Here is a 27,113-nt window from a genome sequence, read left to right as displayed (position 1 = left end):
TCACTTTTTTCAGTTCAAATTCCAAGATATAGTTTTACAAAATCTTTGGTTAACTCGATTATATACCAACTAACTATAGTTCTGCTTCAATTAAAGATTCTCAAGATGTCAATAACGAAGATTCGAATCGTTCTCTCTTTCACACCGGAATTCTCGGGTTCCAAGAAACAAAAATTCACTATTCTTGCCAACTAGTCTTTTTGTTGCAAAGTTTGGTAAAAAAGAGCAGGACAATGTGACAATTATTAATGTAGTGGATGCTTCTGGCAAATTTTTGAAGGTGCACAATTTTCAGCAAATAATTTTTCTTAGCTTATTTCATTCAAGATATCATTAGCTTTTTATTCGTGCTATAACAGCAAAACATAAGTATTTATAAATGAAGTTTATCATATTTGAATACAAATGCGGTGAAATAATGCAAATTGTAAAATAGTCTACTGGTTTGCCAGCTGTTTGCAAGGTTTCCATTTATAAAATGCATGACGTATGCGTTCAGAGATGATCAAAAATTCATCAATCATGATATCAACTTCTTTCCTATTTATTGTTAAATTTGCATCACGACTACGACGACGAATTTCTTCTAATTTATTTCGATAAATAGTGCGAATGGCTGGAATTCGTTTGTTCAGGAACGCTACTGCTGTAGAAACGTTTTTTTCGAGATAGAATTCGCTGTCGAGGCTGATAATTTGGGTTAGTGGCTCTCTCAGTGTGTAGTACTCCTCGATGGTGGAGGCAGCTTCAATCTCATCTTTGCTCGGCTTCCTATAATTGGTCCAAGGTCCGGGAGGTGCAAAGCCAAGTACGTCTCGCATTTCTGCCAGGCCAATAACCTCCTGCGCTTCGAGCACCAAAATACCATTCAGAGTTCTGGCCATTCTGTTTCTAAGTATGTCACCCGATAGCATCTCGTGTTCTCGAATAGTGAGGCAGGTAGTGGCTATCTTCTCCAACTCGACGTTCATGTCAAAAAGTGGAGATGATATCGTGGCAGCCGTTGAAGTAGAGATGGAAGCAGCGCTGCCTGAAAAATACAAATCATCGCCAAATAAATCATTCATTCAATCTATTGATGTGGGTGTTTATTAAGACAATAAATTAGTCAAGCACGTAACATTTGCGTTTATGCGCCGTCTATTCTTATTATAATGATGGGCATACCTGTATGTAAATGGATCGCGAGGCAGACACAAATAGCAAGTATTTTCTTCATTTTCTTGTCTGAAAATATGTAATGTAATTATACATTGACGTAAAAAAAAAGTGTGCATCTGTGCAGCAAAACAAATTTCAACCGAGAATGCTATAGAGATGCAAGAAGGTTCTTTGATCCATTTCTTGATGAAAGTCTTCTTGACCGGGCGGGAGTGAAAACTTGCGTTTAGCTTCTGTTTCTGTACATGATATGAGCATTCGATCTAGATTACATTTGAAAATGAATTATTAGTAGAATTTACATGGAAAGTATGCTTAATGGATAGGGGGAAAAAGAGTAAACTAAAATCGGGTAAGGAAAATTGGTAGTTTGTTGAATTCAATGCAAGAAAATGATCAAGGTTGAATTTTGATATCCTAGTCTTAAAAGCCACTATTGACGGTTTGACCAAAAACACCATTGAAGACAGCAAAATCCAACATCGTAGGAGTATTTGGGAAGATAATTCTTCATATAATATGAGTATACCTACAATCATCTCTTGGAACGATTAAGAGAGAAAACAATTATTCAGGGAGAAGCATTGGACGGGCATATCAAACTGTTCCATTAGTTAGAAGAAGACAAAAGGAGAAAACAAAATAGATAATTTGATTGACCTATTTCTCGCTCACAACATGCCCCTCTTTATAACAGAATTTTGATCTATCTTGGAAATATGTGATTAAACCTGATGCTGATTGACATTCTTAATTCAAAGATAACGCAACTTTCTGGAAATCACGCGTTTCAAACATTTTCAAAGCATGAAGACATATATAACCACATAATAAACCCACCGCCTCATTTTTTTGAAGCGTAACGGATATAGAATCTTGTAGACTAAACCATATTCTTCACTTGAACTGCTTTTCATTCGTAATCTGTCTAAAGAAAGCCTTTTTTTCTACAAATCTTCTCGGTTGTTCGTTTCTTCATTCTTCTTTTTCTGGAGAAAACATTCATATCTTCTCTTTTGACTTTAAGGTAATTTAGTAAAGATGTAAGAAGCTAACAGATTGGTGATTTGGGAACAAGAGCTAAAAAGCATGGACCTCAAGTTGGAAGGACGTCTATGGGCAAAATTCGAAGAGAAGTACAAGTTGACTTTGTTGTGGCGTGAATTAGCATGGCCTAGTCTAGTGAATGCCTAACCCTGAGGTCACACATGGCAAAAAGATCTGCCTATTTAAGACGCAGAGAACTCTTAGTTGTTGATTCTCACCATGTAAATAAATGGTTTTATAATTCCTTTCTCCCGCCACCTAAGGACATAACAGACTGGATGTGAAAGAGTTTGCAAAAGAGTCGAGCATGAGACGCAATTGCAATAAAGCTTATAACGGGTGCGACAAACATTCTTGAATTTTGTTTTTATACAAAACACTGTTTATAAAAAAACCTAAACATTGTTTAAACTTTGTTTATAGAAAGATATCATGCTCGGTTTGAATTCTTCAACTAAGACAGATTCAGCAGCAAGTCAACTACGTTTTGGTCTTGTTTCGTGTTTAAAAATTCTATTCAGCTCTTTAAACAATCGAGGGTGACTTTCTTTTGGTGAATTTGTCATGAAATTTTTAGGATTTTATTAAAGGCCAAAACTCAAATTTTAAGAAAACCAAACATTCAAAAAACTGCACAGTGATGAAAATAAAATATTATTGATAGCTTGGAAATAGACAACAGAGAGGTTATGCGCTAACAAAACGAATTTTTTTCCTCGCCCCCCCCCCCCATGTCAGCTTTCTATCTAGGTTTCCGCTCTAGTGAATGTAAAATTGAAATAAACCACACTTCTACCGGCGACACATATACACAAACCTACAAGGAACTAATTGAAGAATGAAATTTTTCACACCTTCCCACTTGTCAGATGCTTGTTGAGTAAGAAATTATCATAATTTCCTGTGGAGGAAGATATGATATCTATTATGTATATTATGGGGAAAAATAATTAGTGTTCCTCAAAAACATTGGCAATTACCGGAAACATGATGATTTTCTTGAATGGGATAACAGCATAACAATAACAGATACCACCATAATATTTATGCTCAAATAAATCGCAAAGGGTTTCTCAACTCGTTTTCTTCGTGGGAGGTATCATGAACTTCTGCTTGTTTTTGTGTCTGAAATCCAAAACTTCCTCTTCCGGTACTCCGACGTGTTTGGAATTCACAAATGTGTCGGGGAAAACTTCGAAAAAGTTAAAAACAAAACTAGAAGACAACTTCAAGTTGTGCTCACAGATAACAGAGTTTTTCCAGAAGTGAACAAATTCATGCGTCGAAAGCCTCTGCTACCTCCCACGAAAGCCTCTGCTACCTCCACAGATTTTGATCTACTATTGTCAAACTAAATCAAGTTATCCCGTCCCAATTCACTGTTTGGGACAATTTCCGATAATGCCTTCTTCCTGAGCAATGCGAATTTTGATTGGTTACTAGGCCGGATCCATAACATCTGCCTTCCCCATTCTGAGCCGATTCTGTTAATTGTCTTTAGCTTCTCTTCCTCCTTTTTCTTTTCCTCACTTTCGTCAGACACCTTATGTATATCCATGATTACACTATTATAAAATTGGCAGAAGGCAATACTTGCGGCATAACGGGAGGTCAATGGAGGGGGATAGAGGGAGACCCCACCCAAAAAGAGTTATAATACGCTTATTCATGGACCGACACCACCTTTGAATGTATATGTATCTCTGGCAAATCTCTGAAGCAGAGTTTAGCGTTTTGTGCACTGCTTGTTTTATTACTACCGTTACTGAGCAACCAATGTTTTATAGCTCTTTTCAGAATGTCTTCCCGCTATTCGGCTAAGTTTTTCCGACGACAAACTGAGGATGGAGAGGTATGTTTTTAGAAAACCAAGCTTTGTTGGATTTTTAAGGAAATTTCAAGAATCTAGGAGAAAACAGAATACAGTACTTTTTTCTCACTTTTTTCGGTTCAAATTCCGAAATATGGTTTAAAGAAATTTCGGGTTAACTCAACTATATACCAACCATCTATAGTTCTGCTTCAATTAATGATTCTCAAGATTTCAATACCAAAGAATTGCGTGACTTCATTAATTATTCACAGCGTTCTCTCTTTCAAACCGGAATTCTCGGATTCCAAGAAACAAAAGTTCACTATTCTCGCCAACTAGTATTTTTGTTGCAAAACTTGGTAAATAGCAAGACAATGTGATAAAGTGCAACACTACTGTGATTCCATTATAGTTGAGAAGGATGTGAAGGGTAACATCAAAAAGGAGAGAGAGAAAGAGAAAACTAGGATGAGGCGAGGATGAGTACTCATCCTTAAAAAGAAGTGATGAGGGAAAAGATAGGATGGTTGAAAAATGCGCAGAACATCATCATGTCCCGCAGTATGTCACAAAGAAGGAAAAACGCACAAAAAGAGAGGAGCGGAATCTTTGAATTATTCGCTTTGACACTTGGCGTGTCAATTCGTGTTTTTTCCTGTTTTATTGTGCAGAACCAAGGGTTTTCACAAGTTTTTTATCCAATGCACTCATGTTTTGTCTATCTCTCTATCTTCTTTTTTCTCATCAAAGACTAGGGGAGGTAACTTATTTCGGGTGTTTGGAGAGATAATAGGATTCTGCACATGTCAGTCTGCATATCCAGAGTTACGGTGTTTCTCAAATTTACATCTGCAGCAGAATACCAGTTTTTTTTGAATTGTCAATGGGAGTCTTCCTTTTAGCTTATTCCAATTTCAACACCATCTGTCGTTCTTGTTTTTTCAAATTAATGCAACTGTGAATGTATTGGAACCTTCTGTCAAATCAGAACCTCATCTTCACTTTATTTTTTTGCAACCAACATTTTTTCCCCTACAAACCTAATAGGGTTTAGTGTGCTACCTAATCCACCCGACTCATTGAAATAAGAAACAATGGAGCGAGGCGATAATCATGTTTCTACTATGGAGTCAATGACTCTGATGACGCTTCTACAAACAACAGAATATACAATTAACTCTCAAGTCGTAATTTGATACACGCGAACCGAACACTCGGCTTCTTCATCTTCGTCTTGACTCCTTGCCGACAGAATACAAGAATTCGACGGGTGGTTGCTTTGTCATTTTGTAAATTACAAATTGTTGTCTTCCCAGAAAGCTATCACATATCAAACATGTGGTGGTAGGTCAGACTCCCTTCAGTTTTCGTCTGCCAGAAAATTACTAAGAAAGAAGCTTGGGTTTTTTCTCTTTCTACTTTCCCACTTTCATATCTCATTTCTCATTCTCAATCTGAATTTTGAATTTGGAGACTTGCGTCTTGAGAAAAAATCTCTTTTTTTTCTCAGTCGGGTGGCACTTGAAAATACTTTGATTTATTAAGGCTGTGGAATGAAAATGAAAACGGGAGTTGCCTACATACTTTCACCCAATAGCACCTACTTGGTTTCTTCATTTCTAACTCACTCAACCTGACCTCTTACCACTTTATTTAACCACCACTAAGAATCGGAACCACCAAATGACTGGTAGCACAAAGCAGTGTGTAGGGAGTGTGGTGAAACGTTGCAACTTATATCCGCAACATATACTTTACTACATAGTTAGGGCTTCTTCTTTTTCCGCTTCTGCGCACTCTTTCTTCAGAGGTCAACACATTCGGAACAGCTGTCTGCGCAGAACGGAAGACATACCAATCTCGCATACCGATAGAACTAAGCAACTTTTTGTTTTGTCACCACTTTTATTTATTTTACTTCTTTCTCCCTTTGTTTCTACAAATTCAGCTTTTTTGGGTATAAGTTTTCAACTACGCCGATTTTGAGGCATGTTTGGTATACAGATTTTAGTAATATTTTAGAGAAGGAGCAATGAAATTTAATACTTATATAGACCAACTTCTCAATTTCCTGCTCCTATAAAATAAATCTCATAACAAATCCTAAAATGTCGAGTCAACATCTTCATTCATATTTTTTTCAGATGAAAACATATTGGGGTAAAGCCGGAGCACCAATCACCATTCCTTGCTCTATAAATTTGTTTAACGAAGAAAACTTCTCATTGGATTGGAGAAAGGATGGACAACTGATTCTGAGTGCTTTTGGTCAAGAACAAGGTCATGTGACACCAACGCTACAAGGTGAGAAGACAATACTTCCATTTGATTTTTAGATTGTGTATTTTTTAATTCGACAGACTTTTCGGTATCATAGCTAATTCATTTTTTCAATAAAATATGATAATCACCAGAAAACGATTTCAGGAAGACTAGCTCGAGACGGGTTTCTTGGAATAACAATACATTCTGTCACAAATGCAGACGCGGGAATATATCAATGTATTGTCACAAAATTCTCAAAACAGCCAACTAAACCTGAGAAAGGGCTTTCCGCAAAGCTAGTGGTCAATGGTAAGTATTCACTTTAGATTACTGTAATATGACATAATTTCAGTCCCACCCGTCATAAACCTCCCCATCAACAATGAAGTTATCCACAAAACAGTAGGATCAGATTTAGCCATTGAGTGCAAAGCAGACGGTGCGCCTTCGCCAGAAATAACATGGTCCAGAGTGAGTTGTGCTGAAAATTGTTTTCATCCATTAACTTTTTGCAATTCCAGAATGATCAGATCATCAGTACATCTCCTGTTTTAACATTGAGTAATTTATCTGAAAGTGATGGAGGCTACTATACTTGTCTTGCGGTGAACATTGAAGGGAACAACACATCTTCGATAGATCTCCGATTCACCAGTAAGTCCATATTTCGCTTACTCTATCAAATTTAATGTATTATGCCAGAAGCCACAAGTCTAGACTTGGTTCCGCTGAACAAGACAGTCATCGAAGGGTCTAATGTATTTTGGCATTGTCATGCCAATTCTCAATCAGCTTCCATCTCATATTCCTGGTTTTTTGAGAAGAAACCCATCAAAACTACTCCTCTTGGTCTACGATCGAATATTCGGGTAACAATATTGATATATTTAAATTGGTCATCAGAGATAATTCCAGTCAGGCGATCTATCTCTCCAAGACGTTCGAAAAAGTGATAGTGGTTGGTATACCTGCGAAGCAAAGAATACCGTAGGAGAAACGACAAGTTCAACTGCCTACCTACAAGTTTTTTGTAAGTAGAGTCGAGAACTGGATTAAGTGCCTACCCAGGAAATTACTATTTTGAATCTCTCAAACAATTCATTTACAGTCGCTCCTGAACCATCTGAAACACATCAACCAGTAAAAACCGTTGCATCCGGGAGAAATACAACAGTGTCATGTGATATTACTGCAAACCCGACACCAAGTAGCTATACATGGTCCAAAAATGGGCATTACCTTCCTACTCAGTCTCAGGTGAGCTGCCAATATAATGAAAGCATATCACTGAGTTTGACACTGCAGGATCACATCTCAATAGTACATGCGAAACCAGGTGACGGAGGAATTTATGGATGTCAAGCGGATAACATTGCTGGAAAAGGGTCTATTGTGGAAACTCACTTGATTGTTGCCGAACCACCCGTGTTCACTGTCTTGCCACCATCAGAAATCAAAGTGAGACTTGGAGATGAAGTGACAATACCCTGTCAAGGATTTGGAGACCCAATGCCAATTGTTTATTGGATCAGGGACAAGGTTCAGATTCAGGTGTCAAATCTAAATTGAATCGTTTTTCTACAGAGACGAATCAACCAGTCGACATTGAACTTTAAGAAAGTGGAACATTTGGATCATGGAGTCTACGAATGTATCATTGCAAATTCTGTTGAAACAATTTCAACAAGAGTAATGTTACTTGTTGAGGTATTTGTATTCGTCTGCTTGACTCAAAATATTATCATTTTTAGATATCGAAACCACAAATGGCGAGCTCTATAAAATTCACTTGCATCAATAGTAGTTCGATGAGAATTACTTGGGCTCCAGGTTATAATGGAGGGTTCGATCAAACTTTTGCTGTGCACGCCCAGAATGAAATAACTTCTCAGTGGACATCAATCAAGACTTCAAGGAATGAAACCATTCTAGACCATTTAGAACCGTTTGTTTCTTACCGTGTCAGTATTGAAAGTGTGAATGCAAGAGGATCCACAAACTCAACTACATATAATAGAAGAAGTAATATTTGACCAGTCAAATCAACACAATCTCAATTCTTTATAGGTTGTACTAGTCTTCACGCTCCAGACAAACTATACTTCTGTGGATACAACGAACTTTGTTGGACAGCTGCAGAAGGTGCATCTTCATATCGAATCGAGAGTAGAACAGAACCAAGCAAAAACTTTCAGCCATTGGTAATTCCAGTTACAATTATTCCTTATAAAATTGTTTATTTGCAGGCAGAGGTTATTGAAACATATTACCGGCTTGGTAAGGACGTCGATGAAACCAAACAAACTATTTTCCGGGTGAGGAGTACGCGACCGGCGTATCCTCCAAGTGAACCAAGCAACGCTTTGAAATATGGTTTGACAGGTAAATTTCCGACTTGGAGCTTGTGTCCCTTTACCAACTTGAAGCATCCTTTCAGATAACGTGGACCTCCCCATTTTCATGTTAGCAGCAGTTTTCGGACTCATTTTCTGTTTTGCTTGTGGATTGTTTGCTTGGAGATGTTTCAACAAAAAGAACAAGAAAGCGAAACGTCGGAAGAGCAGAAGCACGTCAACACCATCAAAGACTTACCAAGATTATGGAAGGTTCACATATGGTTTGTACATTTTGTTGTTGTTTTCTCTCTTTTCTCGCTTTTCCCTTGCCTATTATATATTTTCAGGCGACGCCAGTAGCTCCAGTCAACCAGGCACGGAAACGTATTATGAACCTTCATTGAGATTGTGAGTGAACTTTGACATAATGGAATGAACTCGAATATTTGGAGTTGTTATTGTAAACAGACACTCGTGCTGATAATGGAAGCAGTAGAATGCAGATGTGAAAAATATAAACAATATATGTATATACAATGACATTGTATTGTGATTTCTAAATAGAATATTATGATATTCTTTTTCTGACATCATGTTTTCAGATTGGATGAACATGAATGGAGAGGACCACGTGACTTGGAGCCGGTAGCAGTCAGATACCCACCGGTAACAATAGCAATGAACAGAACACAAAAACTGACAGTTTTACTTTTTCAGTCTCTGGCAGAACTCGATTATGACATTGGAGAAGAGAATCCAATTGATGATATGTTCAGAGATCGTTACATTCTTGGAGTCCAGGATCCGCCAGCTCAACTCTATCAAGATTTGAGATTAGAAAGACTCCGTCGAGAGTACAAGCAGTCTCAAATCTAATGTTTTTACACTTTATTCAACACTTATTTCAAACTAATCATGTACGTCATCGGGTATCATATTCCTTGTTTCGTATCATTCTGCTATCTCGGCATCTCATCAAAACATTTTTTATGTTTAAGATTATTATAAGTCTTGGTAAATATTCAATATTTGAGTTTGAAACTTATTAAAAATGAAACGTATGCTTTTCCAATTTTTTGTAGATTGTATCTGTTTGCATTTGATTTTAGTCTAACTTTTGAAAATTGCTGAGTAAACAGACACAGTGCGACGAAATTCAATATTTGCATTTTCAGGAGTTCAATTTCGTTTGATTACTTCAGATTTCTGAGCCCGGGGGCTCTTTTTATTTATTTTTCATCCAAATCTTTGCCCGTCTAGCTAGCAAAATAGCATAATTGCTGCTAGTTATTTTTATTTCTTTTAATGAAGCCCAGCGTTTACTATAGTTTTTGTTTTTTGGGCGTGCTCACGTTTGTTTTCTCATTTTTTGGTTTTTTCACGGCATTTCAACATAATAGAGAAGACAGTGACCGGACTTTTTGCTATTTTTCAGTATTCAAATGCAGTTTGAACAGTATGTTGTTTTTTGAGATAGATTTTTTGAATCGCTTGTAACAATGTCCTTTTGAACTCAACTTATTAAAGAATTATTATCTTCAAGGTTCATCTAGCTTTGCCATTTATTCAGCATATTCGTTATTTAAAATCGCAACATTTTGACCATTTCGACCACAGAATTTTGACTACATTTTCAAAGAAGCACATTTTTACCTTTTCACCGTTTTTGATAATTGTTTGAAATGACACATTTTCAAAAAGTTAAAACACAAAATCAATGATAACAAGCCTTAAAATGGTTTTAAAATTGTGAAAAATGCGGGTGGGCAAAAAGGCTCGTTCGAACGGTCTTTTATCTGTTATTCTTCACCTTTATAGCGATACAAGTTCGTTACTTGACTTAATTACTCAAAACTTCCTTATTTGTTCCTCGTTCAATATGTTTTCTACATAATTTGACATTTGCAACATGAACATTCCAATGCCCTGTGCGCGTACGGTCTGGTGTTTGGTCCGCAGTCACCGTCAATGTGCGCAATCTGACGACAATTCCCTTACTCCGTGTGTGTTTTTGCGAGAGGCGCGCGCGAGTGAGCGCTCGTCTACTCACTGGTTTTCTCTCTCGATTGCATGTTCTCCCCATTTTTCTGCGTTAACACTCATTTCCTCCCGACCTCGTTCTCTCTCTCCTCCTCCTCTCCCTTGTCTTCTGTGCTCGATAGCGCTGTATCCCCCTAGTTAGTACACCGTTTGGCAGAGAGGACGAAGATGACCAACGTCTTCTTCCAACGCCTTCACTCGGTTCCCCCCATCCTCTGCTCGTACACTTTTTGAGTAGTGAGTTGAATCACTTTAGCCGAGTCACATGCTGCTTGTTGTTGCCCTGCATCGGTTGATGCTAGAACATAACACCAGCCATTTTTCAATTTTGACAAAATATTTCGAGAAGCACTATCCGTTTTTCCTCACCATCCATCATGATTTTTCCGCAAAATGTGCACTTTCTCTCGGTATATTTGATCATCCCTCGGTTTGCGTCGCTAATCGAAATTTCTGAAACCAATCGATGTCGACGACAATGTTATCAGGTCATCATTGATAGCGTTGCTCTCTTCGTTATCGGAATTGTGATTACCGCTGCCGAGGCATGTATTCAACGCTCATTTGCTCACCAAATTTAGGTCTCGCTCTCATTATGGACAGTCCAATTAGTAAATCAATAATTCCTTGTGTGTGTATGAGTGTCTGTGAGAGAGATGTAGGAGATTGACTTTCCCATGTCAACAGTGACTCATGACCTCCAATCCGCTCTCTGTCCGTCCTCATAACCGTTTTGTTATGATTCCAAAAGATTCATTTACTATCAATCTTCGGTCATCGAATTTCGTAAACATATTTGCACGGTTCTTCCTCATAGTTCCCGCCTTTCCAATCACTTCTATTCAACTCACGGGGTGACAATTCAGTGTGTTTGCCTGTGTCCAAGTCTACACAAACACAATATCTATTGATTCTTTCTCTTTTCACATCTTATTCGCTTTTTGCTTTTTGGCTCATTCATCGGAACACAATTCCAACTTTTTTTCAGCCCGCCGGACTCAATCTACCAGATTGAACTATGTCGAAATCACTCGTCGCCTTGTTCGGTAAGTTTCAGAAGAGAGATATTCGGTAATCAGATGATAATCTCTCTCATTTTCAGCCTTGTTGGCCGTCGCTTCCGCAGAACACTTCTACGTGACCAACAACAACACCGGACTTGCTTGCATCATTCTCGACGGAGATTTCCAGTTCAACCTTGTGTTCAATGAGGGAAATGTCACTTCCAAGTACACAGTTCTCCTCAACAACACCCTCAACGTCGACGGAGATTGCAATGGAGTCATCAACAACCAATCTGTTCAAACTTTGAACGTGAGTTTACCTAGTTCAAGAAGATAATGACTCAATAACTCATCAATTTCGTTTTCAGATCAAATTCCATCCAGAGGGAGAGTCAGCCCGTTATCCAAAGGAATGGGAGCTCAATATCGTTTTTGGATCATCCAGCAACGAGGCCTTCAAGATTGTTGACTACACTCTCAAGACCCAGAAGACCAGCCTTGTCCCATTCTTTGGAACTTTCGTGAGAGACGAGAAGGCTGCTGGAGATGTTACCGCCACTGAGACCAACGCTTACAAGGTAAGTGTTCTTAAAATAGCGACTGTCTTTTAAATCGCTCTCTGCTTCCTCAATCTATATATTTCTAATTTTCAGTGCTCCACCGCCAAGCTCGGACTTGTTGGAGGATCCACCATTGATGTCAAGACCGCCAACGTTATCGCCTTCGCCCAGCTCAACGGAACCACCTTCCCAACCAACCAAGTCTACGAAGTGTGCTACCTTGATGCCCGTACTAGCGATGTTGTCCCAATTGTCGTCGGAGCTTGCCTTGCTGCTCTTGTCATCGTCGTCCTCGTCGGATACCTTATCGGGCGTGCTCGCGCCAAGAGACAAGGATACGCCAGCGTCTAAGTCGTTGATATCAACATAAGGGCTCTCAAATCCCCTCCATTTTTGTCACCACTTCACTTGTTCATGCTCAGAATCTGATGATTCTTTGATTATTGTCCTATCCAACTCTTTTTCATTCATCCACTTTTCCCCCCGTATTTACTTATCTCAGTTTGCCCCCCAAATGATATTCTCTTCCATTTCTCAAACGAGTAGTACCTCACGCGGTAATAGAACACCGTTTCTGAACCCGTACTTTAAGTTCCTTATCTTGAATATCCACTTCAAAGTTTTAAATAAAGTATTACTCCCAACCAAATAGACATTTTGAAGGAATTGCGTTCTTTAGATTTTAGATAAAGATAACATCGAATTCTCGAGAGAGCGTCTATTTCCCTTGGAAGAACCAAAGGAAATCAACTTTTTACTAGAATTCTGATGAGAAACGGCAGCGCAGGAAAAGCTAGAATTGTGAAGTTTGCTGCAGGACAAGCCAGTCAATTGAGATTCAGGAACTGACATGATTTTCGGCAAGTCAGTCACATTCAGCAGCACGTCAACAACGATGTGGTTCGTCTAATGTGCTCGAGGTCCTATTTTGTTCTATAAACATTCGGGATTTACCCTGAAATTAATAGAGACCCACATTATCTGTAATTTTTTATTAAATGCCAAACCTGAAATTCTAAGAAAACCAAACATTCAAAAAACGGCATGAAGATGAGAAACAAAGATTATTGATAACTTAGAGATAGACACTCAGAGATGCAGCTTCTTCATCTCTTAACATGAAGACGTTGTTTCTTCTAGTGCTAGCAATCCGCTGCTGATAGTAGAGAGGCTTGAACAGTTTGTGGGCAACAAAGAGCTTCCAATTCTTCCTTTTAGTAAGAATCAGAATCAGTTGGTAGTTTCTTCCAAAATCGAAAGGAGACGCCTTACTCCAGAAATCGATTCCTGTGTCAAACTCCGACTTGTTTTCTTGTTGGAACATTCGAGTGCACCACGCCTCGAGGTCGCCTATCACATCTATCATTATTTTCCATGCATCACGTCCAAGACGATAAAAGAGCAGGTCAAAACTGGTTTCCTTATCCACGTCGTACTGATCCTTGATAAATGGCTTTGATTTGTAATCACGATAAGAGTACAAATCGCGGTACCACGGTTCGACTTCGTTGCATGTGTATATTCTCATGTAGACCATGCGGATCGGGTGGATGTTGGTGACAAAAATACAGTACGGATCAGCGTCTTTGAAGAAATCGGCGGCGTCGCGGTAAACTGGATCACGATACTTGGTGTACACCTGTAAAATAAAAAATCAGTTAGTTGAAAGTTATTAAAACAAACAGATTACATCATAGCAGTACTGATGAAGTTGAATCATTCCTCCAAGAGTGGCCATATCTTGGTCCCATTGATCGAAGCATTTTGAGTATTCAAGGAATTCTGGATTGTTCTCTGTTTTGAATTGCATTGCTGGTATATTACGGGGGTCAGGGCCGTATAGGAGCACTTCTTCGGGAGTTGCTTCGCCATAGTCATATCGGGGAACCTCGTCGTGAGTTGCATCGTCAGGGAGCTCTTCAGCAGTTGGTTGAAGATTTCGCTCGGTTTCCTTTTTGATGTTTGCTGAAACATTATTTGTTATTAGAGGTTAATCAGTCATTCATAATACTTACATCCTCTAGCAGAATTTTTGACTTTTCTCGAAATTGCTGAAATTCGTCTGTTTCCGCGATTATGATTTCCAGCAAGTTTCGCATTTGGTTCCACACTTTGGCAACGGGAAATCGGAGTTTTCTTAATTTTGCCACTACTGCGCAACTGCATCTTGGTGCAGTTGTTCTTAGCGTTCGCAGACATCATGGTGACAATTCTAGGACGGCACCAGTGTGAGTAACGCGTGGACGGAGTTAGACCTGCAAGAATCTGGATTATGAGAATATTTAAGAACTTTTGGATTAAAAGGTATATGTGTATACAGGTTTGACATAAAATGCAAGGTCGTGATGTTTTTTTCAGCAAAACTCTGTTTTTTTTCAAATCCATTCGTTTTGGAGATTTCCATCAAGGAAAACTTAACTTGATGCATTGCAGAAAGGAAATTTTCAACAATTTTCCAACAGATTTGCAGAGAAAATTTTATTGAGACGCAACCATGTTCAAAATATCAAAGGCTTCTTGTTACTCCGAAAAGCCTTAAATACTCTCCGAAATGTTTGTTAGCATCAGTGCTTTGATGTTCAAACTATACTTATCAGTATGAGGTGTTTTTATTTTCTTTTATCAAGCCGTCATTATTTATTTATTATTGCTAAGTGTTTGATGTATCACCTCTCACTCTTTATTTTTTGCCGATGTTCGTTTACTCTTATTAGAATCATCATCGTCAAACGGTAACAAGCGCGTTAGTTGGTACCTATACAATCGATTACATTGGCAAGTAGATACTCGGTGTTGCAACATCATCAAAAACGGGGTCATCCACTACTTAGGAGAGAGTGTGTCTAAGAAGGAGAGGACAGATATTTTTTGGACCATCTGTGTGTTTTGAGGACACCACTGCGCTAATACTAAACGATTTATGTCTTCTCTAATCTACTTACAAAGGGTAAAGAGAGATTGAAAAGAAATATAAGAAGGAGGAAATGGCTAATCTATTTTTATTAAGTTAATTTTGTGTATGCAAAAAAGCAGAACACAAGTATAATTATATTTCAACAAAAAAAAGAGAAACTATCAATGGAATCGGCATGTGTTGGTTTGAAAGAATTATGCACGCGCTCGCAGCCGCCTCTCTCGTCTTGACCATTGGCCGTAGAGCGCGTTTTCGCAAGGTTCCTTGGTTGTTGATAAAAATTTCGTAATTTATACCTGAAACTGAAAATGATATCAAAACGTTTTCCTGATCTGTATTTATTTAAAAACAACTTTGAGATATACATATAAGACACTTCTAAGTGGGAAATGACCACAATCTCCAAAAAAAGTTCACAATAAAAATCGTAACGGTTAAAAAAAAATTATTACAATCTCACAAAAAAGAAACAAGAGACAAACACAAACAGAACGGAATGTATGAAATGTCAGATGAAGTCCGAAACAATTCAGAGCGTTATTAATTGAAAACGTCCTTTCCTCGGGCACCGCGGCAGCTTCTCTCTTCGTATAACATTCTGAACCATTCCTCGACAATCTGGTCCTCCCATTTTTCCTGGTTCTTGAGAATCAATGCCAGCTGGTAGTTTCTTGGAAGGTGCATTGGAGAAGCCTTTTTCCAGAACTCGGCTCCCTTCTTGTAAATCGGCAATTCGTCGTTCTCGAATTTTTCTTGGCAGTAATCCTCGAGCAATTTCATTTCCGTGACGAGCACTTCGACAGCTTCTCTTCCAAGATTATCGAAGATCAAGTCATACTTGGTAGTCTTGTCCTCGTCGAATTCGCTTCTGATGTTATTTTTCGAGGCGTAGTCGCGGTGGCAGTAGTAATCCCGGTACCAGCTCTCGACTTGATCACATTTGAAGATCCCTAAGTACACCATATGGATCGGATAAATGTTTGAGCCGAAGATGCAATTGGGGTCGGTTACTTTGAAGAAATTCGCCGCATCGCGAAGAACAGGATCACCAGTTTTCTTGAATTCCTGTAATTTAGAGAATAAGCTACTATGCAACATCACTGTGATGAATTGACTTACTTTATAACAATACTGGTGCATTCGAATCATTCCGCCGATGTGCATCATATCCAGATCTACGAGGTCTGCTTGCTTCCAGTAAGTGAGCAAGGCTGGGAACTTATCAACGTCAGCCTCGAATTTCATCGCCGAACGGTTGTGCGTAGGGTAGTTCTCAATGACGTGGTCGTATGCCTCATGAGCTGCACGTTCCGCATCGGTTCTGAAGCGCAGTTGTTCAGCTGGTGCGATAGCTGAAATTATGATTGAGAACATTATAGCAGTGGGTTTTTCTTTGGATGTGATACAAAGCGTTGAAATTAAAAAAAAAACATTTTTTTGAACGCTTTGTAATAGGGCTATTCACGCTTGAAAAAATGTTTTTTTCCCTCGATTCATTTCCGTCAAAAACGGCAAAAACGGAAACACAGTTTTTTCCGGTACATAAATCGAGGGGAAAAAACGTTTTTTTTCCGGAGGTGACCCCATAAAATTTCCAAATAATAACTAAAACCCTTACATTTTCTGACTGTTTTCAACAATCTCGGAAGAGCGGAGATCATCTTCTTTTTGTTGTTGTCGTCCTGTTGACCAGAGAGTTTGACACTTGGAGCCAAACTCTGACGACGTGGGACGGATGGTTCCTTGGACTTCAAACTGCGCATGTTCTTTCTTGTAGTGATATTCTTCATGTCAGCAGGCATCATGATGACTAGCAACAAGAAGTGGTGGACAGGTCCAAAAGTGAGCGAGAGCAGAGAGTAGGTAAGGTGTGCAATGAGAGAGCACGGTCCAATGAGGAGTGGTGGATATTGCCTCGCATGATCTTCTTTTAAACACGAAGAAAGGAGGTGGAGCTTTGCGGATGCGAGGGTGGAGTTCAATAACTTTTAGGGCTCGACCAAGATGTCCAAACAGGAACAACTGATTGGTATAAGGATATAAAACCATTTTGATGTATGCGAGATTTATTTTAAAATAAATATAGAAGTTGATGCAAAATAGATTGAAGCCTATGGAAATGTTACAAATAACCATTACATAAACACCAAGTAAATATGTATAACAACAAACGAAAAAGCATACTACTTATTAAGGAATTCGTAGGGAAGCAAAAATATTATGTTAGCTAATAAATTAGCAGAGCAAAATTAGGAAGAGAAGCAGGTACAGCGGAGGATCGAGTTGGAGTTTAAGTTATTCGTAGTGATTACGGAGGATACCTTCCACGTAGCACATTGGGAATTCACACTCCTCACTCATGACCAAGTACATCTTGTGAAGATCGGACAAGCGATCGAAATCAAGGAACTTAAGGAAAACAGCCTTTGCCAAATAAAGAAGATTTGATGATTGTTTGTACATCTGAATATTTGGAATTAGAGAGTTCCCTGGGATGATTATCGGACAGATACCTCTTGGTAAACTTCGATTCTTCCGATGATCGCTTGTTCCATCAGTTCGAGGCATTCTGAAATCTTAGAAAGTGTTTAAAAGAAAAACACATAGGGCAAATGACGTTTCTCTTAACTAAGCAAGGATAAAGTGAGTTTTTTCAAGTTACGTTCTTCGATTTCAGGCAGGAGCTGTATATGCAAAAAGTCACATAAACATTTTCTAATTTACGCAAAAAAACCATACGACTAACCTTCTTCCGAGTAATAGTCCTCATCCCAACTTTCGAAGAACAAACGGAATTCTTCGATTTGTCTCAAATCTTTTTCCGCCAGTTCCGGAGCATTGGTGATGATGTACACTTGGTTGATGAAAACGAATTTCTTCTCTGGTTGGAAAGTGGCATCGGACAATGCAATACGAGTGTCCCGGCGAGTTTGGCTGAAAATTCTCTTTTTTTTCTTATTTGTACTCGCTCATTTCTCAAATTTTTTGTGTACTTTTCTGATCATCAATCGTTCGCATTTTTGTTATCAGTATGAGATATTTTTTACGATCTTCACATCGAGCCGCCATGTTGATATTGAATAATTTATCGTCTCTAATTATTTAACGTCTCACCCCTTGCTTCTTTTTCTTTGCCGATCTCTGTGTATATTAGATTGACTCATTATTATAAATGCTAATAGGCATATCTTGTGTTGTGACGCGGACCTTGGATCTTCTCAATGTATTGCGTGTTCAATTACACAACACGTGTTATTGCACTTTGGTTTTAGATAGTGTGTACGATGAGTAGGTATTATACAGGGGGTCATCCAACAGGTGCTCAATACTGTACACCCTCCTGCTTCCCTCTTTTTTCTCTTTCTAATCTACTTACTTCAAGAAGGATAAAAAAGAAGGAGGCCATAATTTGTTCTGATCGACACGAAATCTCAAATTAGAAATGAAATAAAATATGAATGGTGATGTTTCAACTGAAATGAAAGAAATGCCGACAAAGGTTAAAACAGAATGTTATCGAAATATCACAAATCAGATGAATCATTGAAGAGTGCGAATTCTTTAACCTGAACTTCTACTAACGTGCAATGCGATATGTACTGAGAATTGAAATCTTTAAAATGTTTCAATTTCTTAGAAGCTTCTAGAAAAAGGAAGCACACAGAATGGAATCATCAACACTCAAACATTCCTGTTGCCACTGACACATCTATGTTGTCACTAACAATAAGACAAGGCAGAAATGTTTTAAACAATTAGAGAATTGAAACTTTGAACTAACTTTTTAGAAGACAAATTCTTGGAATTTCCTGTCATTTTGATTTTTTTGGAGTTTACAGAATGAAGATTCTTGCCAGTACCTACGAAATCAACGCTAATTGACAGAAACTATTAACCGAAACATATTCCAGCCGGTCACACGTAAAGTTTTTACTTCCAGAACACGTCCCAGTTGTCACTGAATTTCAATTATTAACAGATATCCCTTTCTTCTTGTTCCATAGTCCATCTATCGATTGCCTCTGTCCTGTGTTTCGATGATACTCTCGCTCTAACGTTGGCTCTTCTCTAATAAGAGAGGTCTTCTGTATAGTCAAAAATGACGTCTGGCCCAAACCATTCCCCTCTGGCCCAACCTGCACAGTTTCTTCCATACCAATCGGTGACTAGGTGACCTCACCAACTAGAGAAAAAATGATGTCATATGTGGCTCTTGGAGAGAAGACCCTTGAGAATACAGAAAAAACACCTCTGATTTCATTTCAAACCTTCTTTTAGAAAAAAATTCCAAAAAGAAAAAACTTTGACCACTGAGCGGATCGAACGCCCAACCTTTCGATCTGGAGTCGAACGCGCTACCATTGCGCCAAGCAGTCATGTTTTCTCTCGCGGTCGATGGCAATGATATCGGAAGTAGTCGAGAGTCAATCAAGTGAGTGGCGGAGGGGGGACAATGAGAGTAAACTTGAGAAGAGAGATGCTTATCGCCGTGTACCGATATGAGAAAAGAGAACAGAACAATTTCAATTATTAATTCAAAATACATGGAACATAAAAGATGATGTACATAGAAACATCACTTGATATCATTTTTGTTTTTCCAAGTTGAAACTGCACTAGATTGGATTAGGCGATCACGAGAACACTTAGAGCAGAATATTCTGGTACACACATCATGCTAGGCGTAAATAAAAACAACACATAGTGTACGCTGAATCAATTATAAGTGCTCGCTTAGTATATTTGGACAAAAATAGAAGCATGGAGGCCTGCTTTATTGGAAAACTACTTGCAAAAAATGAAATTTCTAATAATACACGTTAAAATTGAGATCATAACACACGACGTGGGTTCCATGTTGTTTGTTTTTGGAGTCGTGTCTACATGACGAATAATGGTGAACAGAGACTATTCCCTTGGCAACATCTTATTGGTTGGTACTCGTTGGAAAAAAGTATGAAAGGACGTTTTGTATTGTGAGTCATCAGATGCAAGTTACAACTAGAGCACTGCTTTTTCTTTCTATTTTTCCTTTTCTTACGCAGCCACGGTGATTAAAATATGAAGATTGATCATTTCTTAATCTTCCACTTTTGGTTGACGTAGGTTTCGTGTGAGATTTATATAACCGATGTTCAAGAGGTTAAACTTCACTTGACCGAGATTATGATATTAAGTTTCTATTTTTGGAATATTCCGTTAATCCTCCGCAACAAAACACATGAAGAAAACCCTGGTAAGCCAGAAAAAACTGAGTGAATTCTGGACAAAAGGAGCAGACGTTTTTGGACGACTTTGTCGACAACTGGTTGAGCATTGAACTCATCGAAGTGGAAGCTACGTGGTTTTTAGACGTTCGAGTTATTCTGGGTGCACAGTTTCGAGATATTGATTGAATTGTATTAATTTGTTACTTTTCCGTGTGAAATAAAAGATAACAGGTTTGAAATATTGTATATTACATACAACTTGTCATCAGTTATCTCTCAAGGTTTCATGTTTTCTCCAATCAGAGAAAGTAATAGTTTTCCCCATTTTTCTTCTACTGGTGTACAAACAAAATGTCTTATCATTTCTTTGGTTTTATCAAAACCCATGATTTTTCGGAGTGATAAGGTGGGAGACAACAAGTTTTCACAACTCGGCTGGCAAACCTTTCCCACTAATAATAGTTTGAGTATTGGTAATGTGCATGTGCCACTCCAAAGTAATTATATGTTCTAAACGTGCCCCACTTCTTCTTTCTACACAAATTTCGTACGAGGAGTGATAACTCACAAACAGCGTTTCATGTTATACATCTGCTCGGGAATCTTTGGACGCTTTCCGAGTCTTGGAGTGTACTTTACAGAATATGAACGTTTGGCTTCTCCTTTCTCGGTCGGAGGGTCTAAAGAAAAAATTCGTTCTCCGGAAATAGTTTATTTGGAAAGGGGAACTTACCAATGATCCAGCGGTAAGTCCTTTCCTGTTTTGGACGCCTCGGAACTTTGAAGACTGCTTTTCCAACTTTCACAAAGGTTTCCTCTTCCTCCCAGCTTCTGTTCTTTATATGGTTCAGCTTGAGTTTTGTCTCGTACTTGGTGAACAATTTCTCCATGGTGGAAGCTGAAAGCGTTTGTGTATTGAATGGGAGTAAGAAAAAGGGCAACATAATGAGAACATTAATATAAAAAGATATGAATAAAGAAAGCTGAACTGCGGTCCATTGCAAATAGAAAAGAAAAAAAAGGGAGTAGGGCAGAACATTGAAAAGAACACATCACCATCATAATGGTCGATGATAGAAAATAGAAAAGAAGAGAGAAACTGTGTACACTCTTCTCTCCTTTTTTCATTCTGCCAAGCTATGTTTATGAGGGCCGAGAAGAAGGCGGCGGCCCGAAGGTTGAAACGAGTAAGCCATGCGCCGATGTTGTCCTGCCTTCAAATCACAGTGTATGAGGTGGGGTGGAGCCATGCACCGCCGTTTTACCGCTTCTCCTTGTGGGGGCGATACGTACATGAATGAGCAGAAATGAATGAGGAATAGAGATTCGATAAGGTTTGGGGTTTACTAAAATGTTCCTCCGGAGGAATTTCGTATAGCTCAAAATATGATTGTTGGCGTAGAAATCCCTTCGAAATTATAAATGTGTGTTTTACTAAAAGGGGCGTTTCTTCAACTACATCCGTCTCTTCTGGCAGAAAAGTGTCAATCACCTGATCCCAAAAACGGAAGGAAGGAAATAAGTCGAACTCCTACAACAACAAGAAAAACAAGAATATCTGTTACTAGAAATCACAACTAGTTTTTAATCTTCATCTCCAAGACTCAAAAAACACGCGCTAGACGGAAAACTGAAAATAGAACACATTAAAAATTACAAATACTTCGCGACGCTCTTGAAGTTTGAGCCTGCCAGAAACATTTCAAAGATCAACATCTCGTACTTTTGCAGTTTCTTCAATAACATAATATTAGACTCGAGAATTGTTTAGAATTAGGTTGGAAATTCGGAAACCTTAAATGAGACACATCGTGAAACGTTAAAAGTGGCGGTGTCTTGTGTGCAATAAGTGAGAAGAGCACCGCTGAAAATAGAGTCTATCTCTTCTTCCCTCTATCTTTTATCCTACTTTGAACTTGTTTTCACGCTTCACTAACTCAAGTATTCCGTCGACCAACATCGTGAAAGGATTATTGAAAGTTGTGTTACTCTTGCTCGGGAGTCGCTTTAATTGGGAGGGATTAACGTTCTGTGGTGGTGGTCGCTGCAGCTAGATATAATGAGGGGAACTAATATAAGAAGTCCGCCATAATGAATTATGCTCTTGCGAGCCAGTAAGCCGCTTATCGCTCGGGCTCGAATATCTCAAACTCAAGAACTTGATACAAAATATTCACCTGCCTCTGAATTTCTCCCAAACCAATTATTTGCACAAACCTCAAAACGTGGGATTCTGCATTTCGGAAATTGCATTCCAGTCCTCATGAGGTTTTGATTCCAGATCAGGAAGCGAGTTGAAACGAATGTTTTTTTGAGAAGTTTGCTTGGAGAATGTTGAAAGATAGATATGATTTGAGAGAACGATTTAATGAATAGTTAAAACTATTAACGTTATCGACATTTATTCATTTACTCGAGAGATGAAACAAGTAGAGGTGGAGCAGTGGTGAGAGGGAAATTAAAATGTTTTGATTGCAAAACTTGTCATGTTTGTAAAAAAAGAGGAAGCTCGCAGAAATGATAGAAAAAAAAACAAAAAAAACTGGGAAGAATTATATTAACATGGGATTTTCGTTTTCGGTTTGGAATTTTAAAACGCGAACATTTAGAGGCTTCCAATCTTCTCCGCATATTCCAAACGGAGTTTTCTCTCAATAAGCTTTGGCTGAAAATAGTTCGAGTGAGCAGCGGCGGCGAGCATCACGTCCTCGTCAGTCATGACCTCAACCTTGAGCTTACGGTAGAAATCAGCACGAGCCAAGTGGTATTCGTTGCGAGTCTCATGAAACTCCTGAAAATATAAAACTGCGAACAAAAAAATAAATAAAAACCACCTTCATCAAGTCTTCGAACTGCTTCTTGATGAATTTCTCGGCCATGAATTGGAGTCCTAAAAATTGTGAATTTGTTGATTAAGAATTAAAAATTTCTATTTACTTCCTAGCATGAATGGGTCGTCCTCGCAAAGAACATTGTAGTCATCGACGGCAAGCTCCAAGAAACCTTTTTCCTTTGGAGTGGGTTCATGGTCTGGCTGTGGGATGAAATAGGATTTGCGGAAGTCGAACGGGTCGCTATTTTTACAATCGTTCCAGAAGTTCTTCTTGAGTTCGTATCTGCAAGTTGAAACCATGTTAATTATAACTGTTGAATACTTTTCTCCACGAATGAGAATGCTGACCTTCCTGGGCAGTTGTTATTGATATGTTCGACTTTGCGAACCACGAAGGGATTCGGAGCGCAGTGAACGGCGTACGCTTCCAACTCGTCGCCTTCTCCATGAACTAAAAATCTATTCACTATTTTTTTTTCGGTTGGCACATGGACTTACAGCAAACAAAGTGATAAGTGAAGAGAGGTTTTCCGAACTCAAAAGTTCCCCGCTCATTCAAGCACGGAGAGACTGCGCGTAGTCCGATGTGCTTTAACTTGAGAGATGCTTTTAGATCCTTAAAGACAAGATTTTGTGGATAGCATTCAACACAATCGGTTCTCGCATTTGGAAATTTTTGGTGAATTATCGCGAGCAGAGTCTCACAGTCGGCGTCTTTTGAAACCACCGGCATTCTGAAAGAAAACTAGAAGGTAGTTGAAAAGATAAGAAGCATAAAAAACGTAAAATACAAAATAGGAAGATATTTTCAAGAATAAATTATTTTACAACATTTCGAAAAAAGTAACTTCACGTCATAATAACGTTATATTGATGATTAATTTAAACAAACGCCTATTGAATCGGATTCATTTTAGAAGAAAAGGATAAAGCAAAAGGATTAGTAAAAGCGAGTTTTCAACACAAATTTAAGCATAGTGGGTTAGTATGTTAGTAGTAGGGACCCCAGATATATAATGTCATCGTGTTCTTTCTGAGATCTTAAAGACTTCCAATTCTGTCGGAATATGTTGTACGGAGCATCTTCTCAAGGAAGTATCCATGGAGGACATTTCTTTCGTCGGCACTGATAAGAATCTTGTGATTTAAGCTCAGGTGTTCAACGTCGAGTTTACGGTAAAAATCGGCGCGTGCGAGGAAGTAGGGGTTACGTGTATCGTGGTACTCCTGTAAAAACAAGTATCAGTCGAGGAATTCGATTATGAACAGACCTCGCACAAGTCTTCAAAGTGATTGAGGATGAAGTCTTCGCAGTCATTGTCGATCTCTATAATACAAAAACAATATATATTGCCATGTCTAATAGAAATTACCTCTCATTCTTCCAGGCTTTGTGCGAGCTTCAGACTTCATACGGGCAAGCGTTTCTCTCACGACTGGCTGGTCTGCAGTCTCTATATCCCTGTCTGGTGTAGGAACAAAGTAATTCGGTTCAAATGAAAATTTGGAATCGATGGTGCCTTTCATATCGATATAAGCAGAGTAGGTGATCTGTTTTCTGAAAATCAAGAAGTTGTCTTATTTGCGAAGCATGCTAATTTTTACCTCTCTACTCTTGAGCTAAAAGGCAGCTGACGAGATTCCTTTTTGGGAGATGCATTTGGATAAAGCTTCTGGATATGGACGATTTTCTTCTCCACGCTACCCGAAGGTGGGATTTGCTCGGTGTTGGTATCCATGGATGTTTCGGAGCCGGTGGCGGCTTTGTCTTCAGTATCCATACCTGTATCCTCCGTGATAATAGTATCTGGAAGAAAAGTTTCTTTAGTCTATATACTTGGTTTCTTTAGTCTATATACTTGATTTTTCTTATTTGTCTAGACGCTTCTTTGTCAACACTTCCTCTCTTTCTCACTCTTGTACACTGCATTTGAAAGTGCATTTTCAAATATTCGAATTTTTTCTATTATTTCCGGAAGTCACTACGCAGCGTCACTTTCTGCGTGCCGCTAGAGATTCTACGATGAGAAACTATTGAAAAAAGAGTAAAGCATTAGTAGCTCGTTTTACTGAGACATGGCGATATGGAGAAGTAATTGGAAACGTGAAACCTCCGAAGAAGTAAGGTGCTCATCCTCAGGCTCGGATGTATTTTTTGAGAGGCTCATCCCAAAATCGTTCTTTTTTGGATTATTCTGAACTCTCTAGTCACACTCAGGAAACTTATATGTTTCAGTTTTACTCTTCCCCATTACGATTCGAAATTTCCTTCTTTTTGATAGGATACTTCGTTAAATTTCAAAAAAACAAAAACTTACAGAATCCCCAGTGAAATGTGGTTCCTTCGAGGTGGCTCCCGGTTTTGTCTTTCGGAAGTGAGATCATACGGAGGATGATATTCTCCATTCCCATTTTTTCCTCGTATCTATAGAAGTCATTCAAATAGGGTTCGAGAACCTTCTTGTCATCAATCGCATGTGGATGCTTTGAAAGAATTTCAGCCGTCGCTTCTTCGACTGATTTGTCGGCCATTACTGGAAAACGTTCAGATAACACCCGTAAGAGAGCGTTAGGTGGAGAGAAAACAAAATGAAATTGAGGAATGGGTCTAAAAAGAATAATCACGGAAAGAGATAGAAGGGGGCGGCACGAGGGTCGAAATTTGCGCGCACACACATACGCACACCGACACTCACTGGGACAGTGTCGTCTTCAACGACAAGAGCTGGGGGCGATTGCGGGCGGCAAGTAAGGATGGAGAGTGGACATGGTGCGATCACCCGTGACTCTCTCCATTTCTCGCTATCTCTGACTTCAGTGAGCGAAGCAAAAGTGGGCGGCGCCTAAATTGCTTGGCACCTTGCCAATAAATGGTCTCAATCCGACGAGGCTTTCTGGTGAGAAGAGCGAGAGAAGTAACGGGGTGTATGTTGCGAGAGAGGAAGGACGAACACGTTCAAGACGACGGTTGACAACGTAATCTAAGACAAAGCAGTCATATTCGACCTTTAAAAGTATGGACTTAACACGCGTTGTCATGTTTTTGCTTCCTACAACCTAGCGGCGTCTAGGAGTGTATTTCGAAAAGTGACATTCAAATGGTGAACAACGGATTGGATACGGCTACAAGTGCAAGAGATTAGATGATAATGAGACTAGTTGAATAAGAAGGGTGGTTGTAGATTTAATCCAACAATCATCTTCTATATGTGATTTTACTATCATTGGAAGTTGTTAAGAGAAAAATGAAAAAGAACGGAAAGTGAGTGTGTTGGTGAAATTCGTTTATCATCTTAAGGAGGCAGGCAATAAATATCGATTTTGACATTTATCGACTGTGTTGCTACATCCAATTCGTGAATGATTCGTGAATTGAGAAATTGTGGTGATGGGATTTTTTCTGTTGCCATTATCACACAATTTGATTTTCTACTTGGGATTAGAATACAACCAATACAATGAAACAATAAAATCAAGCCAGGATTAAAACACCTTTTAGAAATCAGAAGATCTGAATCGCTACGGCTCTTCACCAATCGAGAGAAATCTCGCAAGCAAAATTGATTTCCTCTAGAAAAGGGAAATAGACGGGTGGCATGTGAGTTGTAAGTCTACACACCTTTTTTGAATGTTGATTGTTTCTACATTCCTTTTTCCCAGTACTCAATTGTGGAAAAAAGAAACGGAGGAAGATTGATGGAGGCATATAGAGGCACACATTGAATGATGTTAACGTTTATGATGTGAATTTTTTGCCACTATAACCGTTTGGTCATGGATGCCTACAGTATACTATCAAACGACATTCTTATCAAATAATTATTTGATTTCTGCTTGAGCGGGTTTAGCCAACCGTTTTATTCATTCATTTGGGAGAGAGTCATCAGAGCTGATGTATATAATTTTTGGGGTATTTTCGTATTTTTCCGT

General features: G+C 38.8%; 8 protein-coding genes across 8 annotated transcripts; 2 read left to right on the top strand and 6 right to left on the bottom strand.

The window, feature by feature from the left end:
- Positions 1-437: 437 nt before the first annotated feature.
- On the bottom strand, positions 438-1,067 carry GCK72_024578 (uncharacterized protein; the record flags this gene model as incomplete). The annotated part of the gene is made up of 1 exon (XM_003117960.2): positions 438-1,067. One exon carries the CDS (start codon positions 1,065-1,067, stop codon positions 438-440), a length of 630 nt encoding a protein of 209 aa, XP_003118008.2.
- A 2,939-nt stretch (positions 1,068-4,006) lies between these two features.
- On the top strand, positions 4,007-9,498 carry GCK72_024577 (uncharacterized protein; the record flags this gene model as incomplete). The annotated part of the gene is made up of 17 exons (XM_053735939.1): positions 4,007-4,060; positions 6,166-6,325; positions 6,449-6,595; positions 6,639-6,757; positions 6,808-6,940; positions 6,989-7,155; positions 7,202-7,316; positions 7,395-7,543; positions 7,592-7,825; positions 7,871-7,993; positions 8,038-8,308; positions 8,354-8,487; positions 8,533-8,668; positions 8,724-8,903; positions 8,970-9,030; positions 9,225-9,288; positions 9,340-9,498. The coding sequence occupies 17 exons, from the start codon at positions 4,007-4,009 to the stop codon at positions 9,496-9,498; spliced, it is 2,406 nt and encodes an 801-aa protein (XP_053579505.1).
- Positions 9,499-11,680: 2,182 nt separating this feature from the next.
- Positions 11,681-12,577, top strand: GCK72_024576 (uncharacterized protein; the record flags this gene model as incomplete). The annotated part of the gene is made up of 4 exons (XM_003117940.2): positions 11,681-11,708; positions 11,765-11,976; positions 12,035-12,244; positions 12,320-12,577. 4 exons carry the CDS (start codon positions 11,681-11,683, stop codon positions 12,575-12,577), a joined length of 708 nt encoding a protein of 235 aa, XP_003117988.1.
- A 724-nt stretch (positions 12,578-13,301) lies between these two features.
- GCK72_024575 (uncharacterized protein) lies at positions 13,302-14,428 on the bottom strand (the record flags this gene model as incomplete). The annotated part of the gene is made up of 3 exons (XM_003117530.2): positions 13,302-13,865; positions 13,917-14,191; positions 14,242-14,428. 3 exons carry the CDS (start codon positions 14,426-14,428, stop codon positions 13,302-13,304), a joined length of 1,026 nt encoding a protein of 341 aa, XP_003117578.2.
- Positions 14,429-15,680: 1,252 nt separating this feature from the next.
- GCK72_024574 (uncharacterized protein) lies at positions 15,681-16,945 on the bottom strand (the record flags this gene model as incomplete). The annotated part of the gene is made up of 3 exons (XM_003117651.2): positions 15,681-16,205; positions 16,260-16,492; positions 16,759-16,945. 3 exons carry the CDS (start codon positions 16,943-16,945, stop codon positions 15,681-15,683), a joined length of 945 nt encoding a protein of 314 aa, XP_003117699.2.
- A 490-nt stretch (positions 16,946-17,435) lies between these two features.
- Positions 17,436-21,240, bottom strand: GCK72_024573 (uncharacterized protein; the record flags this gene model as incomplete). The annotated part of the gene is made up of 5 exons (XM_003118410.2): positions 17,436-17,603; positions 17,654-17,709; positions 17,887-18,074; positions 20,919-21,030; positions 21,084-21,240. The coding sequence occupies 5 exons, from the start codon at positions 21,238-21,240 to the stop codon at positions 17,436-17,438; spliced, it is 681 nt and encodes a 226-aa protein (XP_003118458.2).
- Positions 21,241-22,955: 1,715 nt separating this feature from the next.
- On the bottom strand, positions 22,956-23,916 carry GCK72_024572 (uncharacterized protein; the record flags this gene model as incomplete). The annotated part of the gene is made up of 5 exons (XM_003118057.2): positions 22,956-23,141; positions 23,185-23,240; positions 23,288-23,466; positions 23,532-23,634; positions 23,682-23,916. The coding sequence occupies 5 exons, from the start codon at positions 23,914-23,916 to the stop codon at positions 22,956-22,958; spliced, it is 759 nt and encodes a 252-aa protein (XP_003118105.2).
- Positions 23,917-24,224: 308 nt separating this feature from the next.
- GCK72_024571 (uncharacterized protein) lies at positions 24,225-25,715 on the bottom strand (the record flags this gene model as incomplete). Its single annotated transcript, XM_003118107.2, has 5 exons — positions 24,225-24,410; positions 24,455-24,510; positions 24,557-24,741; positions 24,789-24,990; positions 25,502-25,715. The coding sequence occupies 5 exons, from the start codon at positions 25,713-25,715 to the stop codon at positions 24,225-24,227; spliced, it is 843 nt and encodes a 280-aa protein (XP_003118155.2).
- Between the last annotated feature and the right edge of the window lie 1,398 nt (positions 25,716-27,113).

This window comes from Caenorhabditis remanei, chromosome X, assembly GCF_010183535.1.
Source record: "Caenorhabditis remanei strain PX506 chromosome X, whole genome shotgun sequence".
Taxonomy (NCBI): domain Eukaryota; kingdom Metazoa; phylum Nematoda; class Chromadorea; order Rhabditida; family Rhabditidae; genus Caenorhabditis; species Caenorhabditis remanei.
Note: the sequence above shows the minus strand (reverse complement) of the source record. Positions and strands in the feature narration are given on the sequence as shown.